The 14,447-nt window shown below is 50.1% G+C and overlaps 6 protein-coding genes across 6 annotated transcripts; 3 read left to right on the plus strand and 3 right to left on the minus strand.

The window, feature by feature from the left end:
- Nucleotides 1-21: 21 nt before the first annotated feature.
- J7337_005165 (uncharacterized protein) lies at nucleotides 22-2,673 on the plus strand (the record flags this gene model as incomplete). Its single annotated transcript, XM_044822847.1, has 4 exons — nucleotides 22-142; nucleotides 190-559; nucleotides 618-1,342; nucleotides 1,400-2,673. The coding sequence occupies 4 exons, from the start codon at nucleotides 22-24 to the stop codon at nucleotides 2,671-2,673; spliced, it is 2,490 nt and encodes an 829-aa protein (XP_044681338.1).
- Nucleotides 2,674-3,362: 689 nt separating this feature from the next.
- Nucleotides 3,363-4,515, plus strand: J7337_005166 (uncharacterized protein; the record flags this gene model as incomplete). The annotated part of the gene is made up of 2 exons (XM_044822848.1): nucleotides 3,363-3,774; nucleotides 3,824-4,515. 2 exons carry the CDS (start codon nucleotides 3,363-3,365, stop codon nucleotides 4,513-4,515), a joined length of 1,104 nt encoding a protein of 367 aa, XP_044681339.1.
- A 417-nt stretch (nucleotides 4,516-4,932) lies between these two features.
- On the minus strand, nucleotides 4,933-6,688 carry J7337_005167 (uncharacterized protein; the record flags this gene model as incomplete). The annotated part of the gene is made up of 3 exons (XM_044822849.1): nucleotides 4,933-6,408; nucleotides 6,459-6,513; nucleotides 6,564-6,688. 3 exons carry the CDS (start codon nucleotides 6,686-6,688, stop codon nucleotides 4,933-4,935), a joined length of 1,656 nt encoding a protein of 551 aa, XP_044681340.1.
- A 550-nt stretch (nucleotides 6,689-7,238) lies between these two features.
- MCM2 (MCM DNA helicase complex subunit) lies at nucleotides 7,239-9,937 on the plus strand (the record flags this gene model as incomplete). The annotated part of the gene is made up of 3 exons (XM_044822850.1): nucleotides 7,239-7,243; nucleotides 7,313-9,632; nucleotides 9,686-9,937. 3 exons carry the CDS (start codon nucleotides 7,239-7,241, stop codon nucleotides 9,935-9,937), a joined length of 2,577 nt encoding a protein of 858 aa, XP_044681341.1.
- Nucleotides 9,938-11,434: 1,497 nt separating this feature from the next.
- On the minus strand, nucleotides 11,435-12,307 carry J7337_005169 (uncharacterized protein; the record flags this gene model as incomplete). The annotated part of the gene is made up of 1 exon (XM_044822851.1): nucleotides 11,435-12,307. The coding sequence occupies one exon, from the start codon at nucleotides 12,305-12,307 to the stop codon at nucleotides 11,435-11,437; it is 873 nt and encodes a 290-aa protein (XP_044681342.1).
- A 1,238-nt stretch (nucleotides 12,308-13,545) lies between these two features.
- Nucleotides 13,546-14,209, minus strand: J7337_005170 (uncharacterized protein; the record flags this gene model as incomplete). Its single annotated transcript, XM_044822852.1, has 2 exons — nucleotides 13,546-13,574; nucleotides 13,627-14,209. 2 exons carry the CDS (start codon nucleotides 14,207-14,209, stop codon nucleotides 13,546-13,548), a joined length of 612 nt encoding a protein of 203 aa, XP_044681343.1.
- Between the last annotated feature and the right edge of the window lie 238 nt (nucleotides 14,210-14,447).

Below are 14,447 nucleotides of genomic sequence, written 5' to 3' on the forward strand. Positions count from 1 at the left end.
ATCGACTCACAGCCTTGCCCGATGGAGCCTTCGAGTAAAAAGCGGAAGTTGGCTCCTAAGGTCAACACGACTCCTAGCAAGCCGCCGCCGCCAACACAATTCCCTCACGAATCGGTCAGCTTTGTTTTCCAGCTTTCCGCGTGTCCTTGCTAACCCAGGCTCGGATATAGCCTCAGCAACATTATCCAGCTCAGGAGGCTGCAGCTCCTCTTTCCGAAAGACATGACTTTGAGTCTTTTGCGCGCCATCTACAGGATGCTGCTATGCTGATCCAGAGACAGACTGAACGTCACCCATACACTGACGTTTCTGTGTTACTATTAAGGTGGGAAGAAGACAAGTCTGTCGACGAAGACCTGGCTGCGCTCGAGCAAGTGTTCCAGAAGCACTACAAATACCGAACTGAGCGATGGCACATTCCCACGGTACCGAACCCTAGTATAAAGCTCGGAGTTCAGATTGCTTCTTTTCTCGAGAATGCACGAGCCAATCATCTTCTCATTATCTACTATGCTGGCCAGGGCTACGTAAGCTCTGATGGCCAGCTTTTCTGGGCTTGGTGAGTCGAACATTTCTCAAATGTCCTCTTCCTCCTGCCTCTGACAGCTTTCCCATAGTAATGCACGAGAAGATGCGGCAAAACTCAAGTGGGATGGCGTCCGTTGCCTGTTCGAGGATGCCCAGTCCGATATCCTCTTGTTGCTGGACACATGCGCGTTACCGGACCCCCCCATGGCTGGTAGTCACGGCGTTAAGCAAGCCATAGCAGCCTGCACATCCGACCGTAGCCCAGACAGCTCAGAACGCTCCTTTACGTCAAATTTGGTTGAGGCTTTACAAAAGCTCAGTAGTGGGCGCCCCTTTACTACACAGAAGCTCCACGAGGAACTGTTATCGCTGAAGCAGCAGCAGCAACTGGTTCAGACTCCCCGACAAACGAATGGCAGCACCTCGAATACACATTCGTCCTCTCACCACCCGGCTTTTATGGCTCTGACGCCTGGGAAGGGCCATAGTATTGCTCTTGCGCCAATGCCCTCAAGACCTCGTTCGGAATCACAGAACGGAGTCGACGCAGAGGGCCAAGGGAACCGCGAAGAACAGCTCATTGACCCAGAGTCAGTTGTTGACCTCAGGTTTGAAGAGCACCGTGTCCTCGTTTGTACGACCTTTGTTGGTGATGCTAGCCCAGATATGTCCTTTTTCTCACAATGGCTACAAAGCACGCCGCCTCTGGGCGATAAAATCGCCGTGGAAGGCATGTTCCTTGGACCGCCCACAATGCTCCTTATCTCCATGCCCCATTCCATCTGGAACGTGGTACAGCACGACAAAGTTTGTTGTTTCTTGGGGTATATAAGCTCTCACAACATGATTCATTTGTATCACAGACTTGTAGGTTCTTCTGGTATTAAGCCTTCCGCAAGAGCAGTTGAAGATGGCCGAATTCTCCTGGAGGCAAGGGATCACGCATATGGAACGCCCGCACGCGTTCGGCGAGATGAGGGTCACGACATCTCGTTCCATTCCCCGGCCGTGAGGGGAACCCCCAACTCCGTAGAGCGAAACGAGCATCTTCCACAAACGAGTCCTTCAGCCTCATCGTATGCGAATCCAGCAGGTGGACATGGCAAGCCCAAAGACGAAGTGGAGGACTCTGCGGAGATGCAGGAAGCTGCTGAGCAGTTGAAGGCCTTGAGCCATGTTCGACATCGCAGCGACGAGACCCAAAATATCAACAGGCCGCGCACGATTCTTCCTGACGGGATGCCTGAAATAAGGCCTGAAGGCGAGCCTGAGGAGCATGGTAACGAAGATCCCTTGGCAACACTTCGCAATGCCAACTCGGCAGCCAAGCCACCACGGCGGTCTCTCCCTAAGCAGGACACGCGTTGCAACCACTGCAGTCACGCTCCTTTCAAGGATTCATCTTCATTGAGAAAACATATTGCCGCAGCCCATACCAGGCCGTTCCCATGTGCGTTTTCATTCGCTGGATGTACTAGCACTTTTGGATCCAAGAACGAATGGAAGCGACATATCGCATCCCAACATCTGTGTCTGCAGTACTATCGCTGTTCATCCTGCCCTCAGAGCACAGCCGAGGGCAAGGGCAACGAGTTCAATCGCAAAGACCTGTTCACTCAACACTTGCGACGCATGCATGCACCCTTTCAGATCAAGAGAGCGATTGCTAAGGGCGATAGTAAACTGCAATCTGAGTGGGATACGCATGTGAAGGACATGCAAGTGTCGTGCCTGGTTCAGCGTCGGTTACCCCCGCAGCGCTCAGCATGTCCGAAGCAAGGCTGCCAGAGCATTTTCGAAGGCCCATCGTCCTGGGACGAGTGGACTGAGCATGTCGGTCGGCACATGGAGAAGGGCGAAGGTGGCAAGCTTGGAGTCGATGGCCTTCTAGCCCAGTGGGCACTGGATGAGGGTATCATTGAGCGCAAGCCTGATGGCGAGTACCGGTTGTCAGCAAGCAACGGTATGGGAGGCGGTGGGGCTACTACGAGCGGCAGCAGCGCAGCTGCTCCCCCTGTCTTTGAACAGAAAGAGTCGACTATGACATCGACATCGACACTTGAGCCCTCACAGCCGGCGGAAGACTCCTTGATCATGGACACGAAGCCTTCAGAAGACAGGATGGAGGTTGACACTCCAGAGTGAAAGAAAAATTTGGCGCTTGGTGACTGACTACAGGACCCATGTTACGAATCAGTGCAATGCACTTAACGATATGACGAAACGACGTAAATGACCTGAGATTTTATACAGCTTTCCTTTCTTATAGTAGTGACAGTCGCTACCTTGCTCAGCAGTCACTCGCTTAGATGACTTCTCATAAAAACTACCCTAGCGGGGCGGATCGAGTTCAATCCGGCTGGAGTTGTGAGAAATGTAAAAGGATACAAAAAGTCAATGATCAAAATAAGAGACAATCAAATGAGCTTGCCAGTATCAGTGATCCCGTTTTTGTATAGTACAGGGAATGGATTGTTCCTGGATATAAGGGTCCATGCTCTAAGTCAGGTTATTCCCAGTAGATATGATCAATTGGAATTTTTCTTGAAGCGCCAAAGAATTAGCAAGCTTCATTGAAACCATTGCATGTATTATCAGGGCCCTTCTATGAACATTTTGTTCAGGGGTTTTCTTCAATCGTTGTCAATCAAGGTCCACCGTCGTCGGCAAAATAATTTTGCGCCCCTCTGAGTGCTGGTGAAGTGTCGCAACACTGAGGGGGAGAACCGCTAGGCTATACCAAATCAAGCATCCAGCTCCATCCACAAACAAGGCTAAGACAACCAACACCATCCTCCAAACGCTCGAGGCCCAGGTTCCCGAGTGGACTAGACATGAGCTTTCAAGCGCCTCCAAGCCCGAGCCCCCACGATCCATCTCTATCCTCACCTTCTTCTCCCGCGCCTGCGCCGTCCCCAACGTCCACGGCGCGTCACTACCAGCAGCAGCAACAGCAACAGCAACAGCAACAGCAACAGTATCAACAACAGCAGCAGCAGATTGCTATGATGAATGGTATGAATGGGACGAACATGGCTGCTGGAATGCCTGTTCCTACGCCTGCGGGTCACCAAGCTGAACTTAACTACATCTATGGTATGGTTGAGGAGCTCAGCCGCCAACTTGCAGAGAACCGAAGAGTTACAGAGGATATTGTCAATGGCTTAGGAAGAGTGAGGAACAGGGCGAGGGCGCAGGGGGTCAGCAATTCACAAGTAATCGAAAATGCTGCCGATGATATAAATGGTATGTCTCCTATCTTACACTCGCTGAACCATCAGCTAACCTACTCCAGGCCAAGAACAAAACATCGACGCTCTCGTATCGCTCCTCACAGAATCTCTCGAAAAGGCAAAGTTCAGCCGTGACGCCAATGCCAAACTCCTCTCGCAATACGCCAACGCCATGGCTAACCTCCTTCGACAATTCCACGAGTACAAGACCAAGCACGTCAGCGACGTAGCAGCCTGGCACCGCTCCTACCGCAAGCAACTCGCCGACGCACGCGACGAGAATGCCCGTCTCCGCGAACAAATCTGGCAGATGCAAGCACACGCAGGTCGCGCTAACGAAAGCCTTCGCGAGTATCGGCGCAAGTACGACGAGGACGAAGGGCGCTGGAACAAACTCGTTGATGAGAGGGCGCATCGTCAGGAGTTGCGGTTCTGGAAGCGCATGGCCATGCCTGAGCTCGACGATGATGATCCCTACTGGAGTGATGATGATGATATTATCGACCCTGCTGAAAAGCAAAGGCTGCATGAACTGGATCTCAAGGCGGCGCAGGAGCAGCTGGACAGTCAGGCGGAGGATAGTGATGGACAAGGTCCGCCGCCTCAGCTTCCTCTACCGGGCATGGGCATTGGGATGGGCATGATGGGGGGTATTCCGATGCAGAGGGAAGATTCCGGGGCTTCGCATGGTGTACCTGCGCTGCCGCCTCGGCCGTCGAGTGCGGCGTCAAGTACAGGGTCGACGGGGCAGTAAGGGGGAGTTTTTGAAGGGCGCTGAGACGACTTGAAAAAATGGGAATGTTTTGATTTAGCGATACCCAAGACATGAATGGATATGTACTATAGGAATGAATGGATTTTATGTGTTAGAAACATGTTATGGCTTGGCTTCCTTAAGCATCGGGGGCCACGAAGAATGAAGAGGTATCTTACCTACTTCAGTGTTCGTGATGATGAATAGAGGCCCTTAAAAGAGGAACTGGTTCAAGTATCGTATGAAGTATCATCTTGAACTATCTTTTTATCTCCATTTCTGGTATCAAATTATGGTATGCCGCCTGTATTGTACACTACTCTTACACCAAACAACCCAACCGTGGTATCCAGTCCGGTCAACTCCCCGCTCACCCTTGTAGCATCAATTTCATGTTCATGTCCCACATTCTAACGCTTAATAACCACTCTGCTCCTTTCGCGAACCTCCATCACCACTATCACCACCCTCACCATCCTTGGCCCCATCAGCCGCCTCCTGGATACCCTGCTCATCACCTCTCAGCTTGGCAAAGTATGCTTTGATATCCTCAGCGCCAATGGCTTGTCCGCTCTCAGCAAACTGCTGGAAGAACGGCTTGAGTCGTTCCTTGAGGTGGTTGTAAGCCATGACACCCTCAATGGCGCGTACACGGTCGACATTGCGGAGTGCGCTCTCACCACGCTCAAGAAGACTGCCACTGCCATGAGAACCACCGCCGTTGCCGCCTGCTTGGGAACCATCGTCGGACAGAGGTGGTTCGTAGACTTCTTCCTCTTCGAGGAGCTGAGGATGAGGGTTGAGGTTGGGATAGCAAGATGAGCAGCGGCAGAAGGCTTCGCGGAAGTCTTCCTTCATGAATAGCGAGAACTGGCCCTGAGGGGCGGGAGGGAAATTCTTCAGTTTGCATGGAAGTGTATCCGTGGAGGTTGTCTCTGCGGGCTTCGCATCTTCAGGTAGGGACTCGCTCTTTACACGCTTAGCTTCTGTAGACTCCTCGGCATCATCTTCGGCCTTGCGCTTTCGCGAGTCCTGAGCGGGCTCGTCTGTAGGAGCTTGCTCAGTGGGAGCAGAAGACTCCTCTTTGACAGGGGCTGCCTCGACTTTTGTCTCGGAGTCGGCTTGATTGACGAAGACTGCTGGAAGAAAGCCGGAAGTTCCAGCGTAGCGCTTGATCCAGGGATGCGCGTCGACACACTTGTAGCATAGGAAGGCTTCGAAGGCATCTTCCTCTGGAAATCCTGGGGGCATGGGGACGTCTTCATCATCTTCCTCTTCCTCAGCAGCAGGCTGGGCGGTACGGTTCGTCTCTCCGGGCTTCTCGGCAGAATTCTGCTGCTCTTCATTGCCCTCGGTGATGGGCGCCAGCTTGCCTTCATCAGCATTCTCCTTGGCCGCCTTCTTTGGCTTCTCCATCTTCTCGAACCAGTTCGGTCCCATGCCAACAAGACATCCTGGATGATACCAGTCTTCGCCGCATCCTCCTGTTTCAGTAGTTCCCAAACCAAGACACTGGAACATTGTACCCTTCTGCTGGAATGGGTCATAGTCGCACTCGCACCCGCAGAACCTATTGCGGAAGTTGTGATTGTACTTGTTGTTCACATCGGGCTCCTCGGAGTGAACTCCACCTCGAGTGTTGGTGGCCTCGTTCAAGCGGAGAGTACATGGGCTTGTGGATGGGATGCGCTTGGTGCCGCAGTCGCACGTGAAGTTGCGCTTCTGGAAGATCTCGACAAGGGTGTGTTCGCCGTGGCATTGGATGGAACAAGCATAGCAGACACCAGCGGGGGTCCAGTCGTCGCCTTCTTTCGCTGGTGGGGGGTTGCAAGTCAAGCAGGCAAAGACAGCTTGTCGCAAAGGACCGAGGATTTTGGTGCATGTATCAATGCTCTATAGATTCGTCAGCGCATGCCGCGATCGGGAGAGGGGTGAAGACATACGTAAGGCAGGGCCTCGCGAGCATCAGCTTCAAGAGCTTCCTGAGATCGAATAAACCTGATTAACGTTAGAGGGCTAATATAGGTTCAGTGCAATTGGCATCTTACTCAGCAGCTGTTTGCGACGTCTCAGAGGTTTCCGATTTTCCAGAAAAGCTCTCCTTGCGTTCTCGAGGTTGTTGTTGAGGCGCATCTTGCGAGGGCGCAGAGGCCGAGGGAGCGTCTGCAGACATGATTGCGATTGATGAAACGGTAAATTTTGAAGTATTGGAGATAAATGTGGAAAAGAAAGACACGGATGACAGATGAAAATTAAAGGATCGGATGACAGATTTGTCAGAATTGATGGGTGATACAAGGTTTGATACTTTACAAGTACAAGATAAGGAGAAGGGTCAGCGACGTTATTGGCAGTGCGACAGTCAGTACCTTACAGCTCGAGTTGGAGGTTGCGAAGGTTATAAGGTGCTATAATAACGCGGGCATTTACATGCGTGTTTACTGCGAAGTTTGTGTCGAGTATTCTGTCGCTAAAAGAAAACCACTTTACGCGTGGCACGTCAGTACCAATCAATTAACGCGTCAAGTCGCGCCTTGATACGCGAAAGTACCCCTTGTCAACTGCGCCCACTTTCATGCTGTCGTTTCCCTTCCAACCATCACCACAAATTGAGCCCCTCAATCTTGACACTTTCAGTTCAATCCAAACTTTTGGTCTCCAGAATTACTCAGATACTCTACCACGATATCACCAAATCTCGATATCATTGAAGAGTTGCAATCATGAGGTTTGTCTCCCCAGGGCGTTCTTCCACCACCATTTATACAAAAGAAAATTAGCTAACAACCACTTCAAGTTCCCCGCTACACCCTTCTTCGGCTCGCCCGAATAGAAAGCGATCCCGAACAGGAGGCAGCGATGGCCCTTCACCAGCAGCCTTTGGCTCGAGTCCTATGCCTTCTTCGCCCCCTGCTGAGTTCAACATGGCACACGGTGTTGAGGACGACGATGACATAGAAGAGGAGGCCCAGATCCAAGACGATATCGATGAGCTCGACGAAATGGCAGAAGACGACGTTGATCTGTTTCGTGAAGGCTACGAGGCCGATTACCAAGAACGGGAGAACGACATGTACGAAGGCATTGGCATTGACGACGAGGGCGATTATGACGAGATGAACATTGCCGATCGACGTCGGCTAGAAGCTCAGCTCAACCGAAGAGATCAGGCAGTCAGAAGGGAAATTCCCAATATCTACCTTGATGGAGATGAAGATGATGGCGATATTGACCTCACAGCTCAGCCCCGACGTCGCCGTCACCATTACGATGAAGATCCCGACGACTTCATGGACACCGACATTATGGCCGAGGAACTCTCGCTCGAAGCACTTGCTGATGTCAAGGCTTCCAACCTCACAGAGTGGGTGTCGCAACCCTCAGTCCAGCGAACTATCAGACGCGAGTTCAAGGCTTTCCTCACATCCTACACCGATAGCTCTGGTTCATCTGTGTACGGTAACCGAATCCGAACACTCGGTGAGATTAATGCCGAGTCTCTTGAGGTCTCATACGAACATCTCTCCGAGAGCAAGGCCATTCTGGCTTACTTCTTGGCCAATGCGCCCCAAGAGATGATCAAGCTGTTCGACGAGGTTGCCATGGACGTTGTTCTGCTTCACTATCCCGACTACGAGCGCATTCACGCCGAGATTCACGTTCGTATCTTCGATCTGCCTGTGCACTATACGCTTCGACAACTCCGCCAGTCTCATCTCAACTGCCTTGTTCGAGTCAGCGGTGTCGTTACCCGACGATCGGGTGTCTTCCCTCAGCTCAAGTACGTCAAGTTTGACTGCAGCAAGTGTGGTGTGACTCTCGGACCTTTCCAGCAAGAGTCAAACGTTGAAGTCAAGATCACATTCTGTCAAAGCTGCCAGTCGCGAGGTCCCTTCACTCTCAACTCCGAGAAGACCGTCTACCGAAACTACCAGAAACTCACTCTCCAAGAATCTCCTGGAACAGTACCTGCTGGTCGATTGCCACGATCGCGCGAGGTTATCCTTCTCTGGGATCTGATCGACAAGGCAAAGCCTGGTGAGGAGATTGAAGTGACTGGAATCTACCGCAACAACTATGATGCTCAGCTCAACAACCGTAATGGCTTCCCTGTATTTGCTACTATTCTCGAAGCAAACAATGTTGTCAAGTCTCATGACCAGCTGGCTGGTTTCCGAATGACTGAGGAGGATGAGCACATCATTCGCAAGTTGTCTCGCGACCCCAACATCGTGGACAAGATCATCAACTCCATAGCACCTAGTATTTACGGACATACTGACATCAAGACCGCCGTGGCTCTGTCACTCTTCGGTGGTGTTGCGAAGGTTACCAAGGGTGCTCATCACCTTCGAGGTGACATCAACGTGCTTCTCCTTGGTGATCCTGGTACAGCCAAGTCGCAGGTTCTCAAGTATGCCGAGAAGACAGCCCACCGAGCTGTGTTTGCTACAGGTCAAGGTGCCAGTGCTGTCGGTCTGACGGCCAGTGTCCGAAGAGACCCCCTCACCAGTGAATGGACATTGGAAGGTGGTGCTCTGGTGTTGGCTGATCGTGGAACTTGTCTCATTGACGAGTTTGACAAGATGAACGATCAAGATCGAACATCAATTCACGAAGCCATGGAACAACAGACCATTTCCATCTCCAAGGCCGGTATTGTCACTACTCTGCAAGCTCGATGTGGTGTCATTGCTGCTGCCAATCCCATCGGCGGACGATACAACTCTACTGCCCCATTCTCTGCCAATGTCGAGTTGACAGAGCCTATCTTGTCTCGGTTTGACATCCTGTGTGTGGTACGAGACACTGTTGAGCCCGAAGAGGATGAGCGTCTGGCACGATTCATCGTCGGATCACATAGCCGAAGTCACCCTCTTAGCCAAGCGGAGCAGGACTCAATGGAGGTTGAACATGATACACAAGCTGAGACACAAGCCACTAATGGTGGTCGCAAGGCTGAGGGTGAGATTCCTCAAGAGCTACTAAGGAAGTATATCCTCTATGCTCGGGAGCACTGCTCGCCAAAGCTTTATCACGTCGACGAGGACAAGATTGCACGACTGTTTGCCGACATGAGACGGGAGTCTCTTGCCACTGGTGCCTACCCTATTACAGTAAGCTGATCCTACATCATGAACTCCGCGACATCTCATACTAACAAACTCAGGTACGACATCTTGAAGCCATCATCCGCATTAGCGAAGCCTTCTGCCGAATGCGCCTTTCAGAATACTGCTCATCACAAGACATCGACCGCGCCATCGCCGTCACAGTGGACAGCTTCGTGGGCAGCCAGAAAGTTAGTTGCAAGAAGGCTCTCGCAAGGGCGTTCGCCAAATACACGCTGGCACGACCTGGTACTCAGAAGAAGGCCGGCGGTAACAACCAAGTGAGACGGCAGACTGCTGTCGTTGGTTAAAAGAGATTGTGTGTTGGTGTGATGTTGTAATGAGGACGGGTGTTTTGGCGAAGAGGTTGGGAATGGATATCAGCTTTGCAATGATGGCTTGTATGATTGAGTTGAGGATACCTCGTATGTAGATTTAATGTATCATGAGATCAAAATACACGATCATGACGTGCGGATCATACCTTGTTCGCAGAATCGCTTTGTCATTGGTAGTATCTGTATCATCATATGAGTTCGCTAAGGACAACGAGTGTTCACATTTCACACCAGTGCTGGTCGTTTCCCTGACTCACACAGTATTCATGGCCAAAGAACAACAACGCTATATATGAACAATATCAATATTACAGAAAGTATAAAGCTCGCGGCGGCCTTCTCAGACTGTAGCTCGAGATAGACCAGGACACTTGTATCAACTCATCTGTTGACTTGGCATTTTCTCAAGACATTCCATCTCAGCAATCTCATCTCAACAAAGAAACACCTTTATCCCTCAAACGAACTCTCACCAACAGTTGCCATGATTTCCTTCCTCGCATTCACAGCTCTTCTCTTCATCTTTGTCAAAACCATCGGCACAGCACCCCCAGAGCACATCTTCCACAAACCCCAAGACTATCAACGCACTGGAGACCCAAGAGAAAACGCCCGGCGATTCCTTGTCAACCAGCATGCATGGTACGATGTGCACGAAACCAGTCGCAGATGGGATATTTATCTCGGTCTCTGGTCAGCCAAGCTCGTAGTCGCTCTGTATACACTTGTTACTGAGGGCCATTTTCCAGGAACACTGTTTGAGTGGTCGATTTACGTGGTGTTCTATTTCTGCCTTGCTGAGGTGTTGATGTGTGTGGAGAGTCTTTGGGGGACTACTTGCGTTGTGTTTGGGTGGTATAATCTACCTGCTATGTGGTTCGACCTGTGAACAGCCATTTTCATCTCAAGGGTCCTTGTTTGAGTTGGGTTTTGCTGGGTAGATAACAGGTCAATTTCTTGCCATTTACTTTAGCCTCTCTTTTGGGACTGAACCGTAAGTTAGTTTGCTGACACAAGTACCGCAAATATTGACTTGACAAGGGTGGCATTGTGTGAAGCCCGTAAGTCCATATACATAGCAAATAGAAAACAGAAAAGCAAAGTAGCGGTGAACCAATCTCTACTATATCAAACGAACCGACGTTGAACTTCTATCTAACCTTGGAGATTTGTGATTGTATCTAGTTTGATCCTCCCCTAAATCGTAGCTCTGCTGCCAAGATCATGCTAAACCTCGAAGAAAGCAGTCAAAGGCAGTGGCCAAGGATACGTCTTCTCAGTCCTCAACATACGGCTGACTTGGTTCTCTTCTTCATTCTTTGCATATTTAGGTACTGGCAACTTGATCGTTACGAGATTTTTTTTTTTCATATTTCTACGTAACAGGAGTGCTATTGTGAAGTTAGATTCAGAGAGAAGTCTGCTCATACAGGCTTTCTGTTTCCAAACTGCTGCTACCGTACTATAGACTCAAGGAATTGGTGTCTTAAACCACTCCTCAACAGCTTTCGTGAACTGATCAGGATCCTGAAGCGGCGCAAAGTGGCTCACTCCAGTCAAAATTTCGATGTGACTCCCCTTGATAGCCTTGTGCAACTTTTCAGGTACATCCCTGTTCACAGCCTCCTCATGCTCAGCTCCCACAACAATGACCCTCGGCCCATCGATAGATCCAAGCTGCTCATCCGTGAACTGGGGAAGTGTAGCCTCCATAGTGGCAACTTTGGTACCGAAGAGGGTGAAGTTGGCGTGAGGATGCAGTTCATAGAACTCAGTACGACAGCGAGAGACAAACTCTGAGAAGATGTCTGTGCTTGAGAACGTGGCGTTGGTCTGCTCAGGGTTGGCGGATCCTCCAAAGATAAAGGCCTTCTTGATAGGCTCTGACATGACAGGGTCGATGAGTGCAGCGAGAGTTGTGATGGCACCATCTGACCAGCCAACGACGTTGTACTCGGTAATACCATGTTTCTTCAGAAGATCATTCGTGTCTTGAGCGAATCCTTCGTAAGTAAAGACATCGTTCGAGTTGAAGGTTGAACGCCCGTGACCTCGGCGATCAACAGCAATGACATAGTGTCCGTTCTTGATAAGACGAGAGATAACGGATCCAAAGTATGCAGAGTAACCTAGACCTCCATGGTCCATAACGATAGGGATAGCATCTGCCTTCTTGTTGTACTCCTGCATCCAGAGGAAGACATTGTTGATGGGAGTTGTTTCGTAGTTGATGGGTGCTGGTAGGTCTGGCGTTGGTGGGAGTGTAAGCCAGATTGGCTTCTCCTGACGGGTAGCCAGACCATTGGCGAGAGTTCCGAAAGCGAGCAATTGTTTGAACAACATTTTGAGTCGATTACTGGTTTTCTCAGTCATAAGTCAGGGGCTGTAGAGGCATTATGTATTTTAATTGGTGGTCTATGCTGTAATACGAGATGGGCTAGTAACCCCCAGTCGATGCTCAACTGCCGGCCCGTAATAGAAACTCTAAGCCAGGGAGCATAGTAATGTCATTTCAAAAGACGCTATGCTGGGATATCCTAGTCGGTATACTGTATTCTGCTTGGTGGATAGTATGTCCATAGAACTTTTCAACGCCGTTGCAAACTCTATCGTTCGCTTAACGGACAGCTCGGAGTCAACAATCATGCTATCAATGCGCTAATTGACAAAAGCGTCGTCATTTATACGACTATACGCGGTTTCTGAGGAAGATTGGTCATGTATGCTTTCTAGGTCTTCATTGAGTTTATGATAGGCCGAAAAGTGTATGTTTGACCGCAAGTTGAATAACATGCCATTGGCTCATCCACTATGTAGTAAATCTACGCTCTTTTGTCAATCCTTGTGGCTGAACATCAATAAGATAAGACCTAGGGAGAGACATGTTTGCGCAGATGGTGTCTCATTTGTTATTTACTGACATAGAATATCAAAAAGAGGCATTGAACAAAATATATCTTCTTACAGTATGCTCTCTCTTTCATTATACTGTCAGAGCGAAGTGACTTCAATGGCACTCTGGCGAAGAATCAAGTCCCGTCTCTTCCAGAATCACTTCAAAGGTCTTTTCGGTGCGCTCAAAAGCCTCACCAATGTGCCCCAGCATCATATCGAGGTCGTAGCAGGCACAGAAGGGTTTGATGAGAACATTGGAATATCCAAATTTTATTGTTTGCACTCCAGTCGTGGAGAATATAATGCGAGAAGTACTGTTGTGCGAGTTGAACTTGTTGGGAGTTCAGAAATCATCTTTTTGCGTCTCAAAAACTGATTTGTCAGCCACATCTGCTATGGCTTCAAATAGAATAGAAAAGAGATGTAACTTGAAAGGGTCACTCATCACTGTAGTGATGTAAACTCTTGTGATTTATCAGAAACAACTTGAGATCTTTGAAATATTAGATTCATTCATTATATAGTAACCCACGCCTTCAAGCCATCCAGTGACCATGAGAAAGCGAGCCCTGTCCTAATCCGTTCCGAAGGTTGATATTTCATGACTCATGAAAGGCATGGCTTGACCTGAAGCCTGCCCGTTTACAGGAGTACCTGCCCCCTCATCAAGTAGACTCCCTGCATCCTTACTTGGCAATGATGATGTTGTTGGTGACTGTTGAAGAATTAGCACTTGTTAAAACAACCGATTCGACTTGATGACTCACCCTCTCTGGAGATAATGTTGATCTGGGGCTGCAGAGCAGCATCGATGAACTGAGCCAAGTTCAGGCCAGCAATGCCGTTGATGAGTCCAAGGTTCAGGTTGCCAAGGTCCAATCGAGACAGCTCAAACTGATCAAAGATACCAGTCTCGGCAATAGCAAGCATGGTGGAGAGTTGCTGGAGCTGGAGAAGAGACTGGAGGCTGAAGTCCCGAGAGGCGAAGAGATCTTGGAAGACGACGACATTGAAGTTGTTTCGCTGGCTGAGGACCTGGAGCTTGCCGAGGTTGAGCTGGTTGATCCGGAGGAGATAGTTGAGATCAACTTGGCTGAAAGCAAGGCCGCCACGGTTGAGACGACCATCCTGGCGACCACGGCCAGCACGGTCCTCTCGGTCATCCTCGCGCTCGCCTTCACGGTCCTCCTCTCGTCCAGGCTCACGGAGATCAGCACGGCCGCCGTCCTCACGGTCGCGGGCGGGGGCACTCTCGTTGAGAGCAGCGCGCTCTTGGGAGAAGGTGGCAACGCCAGGGGCGGCGGCAGCGAACGCGGCAGAGGCGATAACAAAGAAAGCTGAGAACTTCATCTTGAAAGGATTGAGAAGATGGTTTTGGATGTGTGTTGTTGTTGTTGTTATTGTTGTTGTTGAGGAAGTGAGTGTTGGAGTTGGACAGTAAATATCAAATGGGTATATGAATGTTGTGAGCACAGCTCTAAAGGCGAAACGGTGGAAGGAATGAAAGCCGACAAGAGCACAGCTGGAGAGTTCAGCGTTAGTAAACTTGATATGTAGTTGGGAATAGCATTCAAGACTCACCTCTTTA

This window comes from Fusarium musae, chromosome 4 (assembly GCF_019915245.1).
Source record: "Fusarium musae strain F31 chromosome 4, whole genome shotgun sequence".
In the NCBI taxonomy this organism is placed as follows: Eukaryota; Fungi; Ascomycota; class Sordariomycetes; order Hypocreales; family Nectriaceae; genus Fusarium; species Fusarium musae.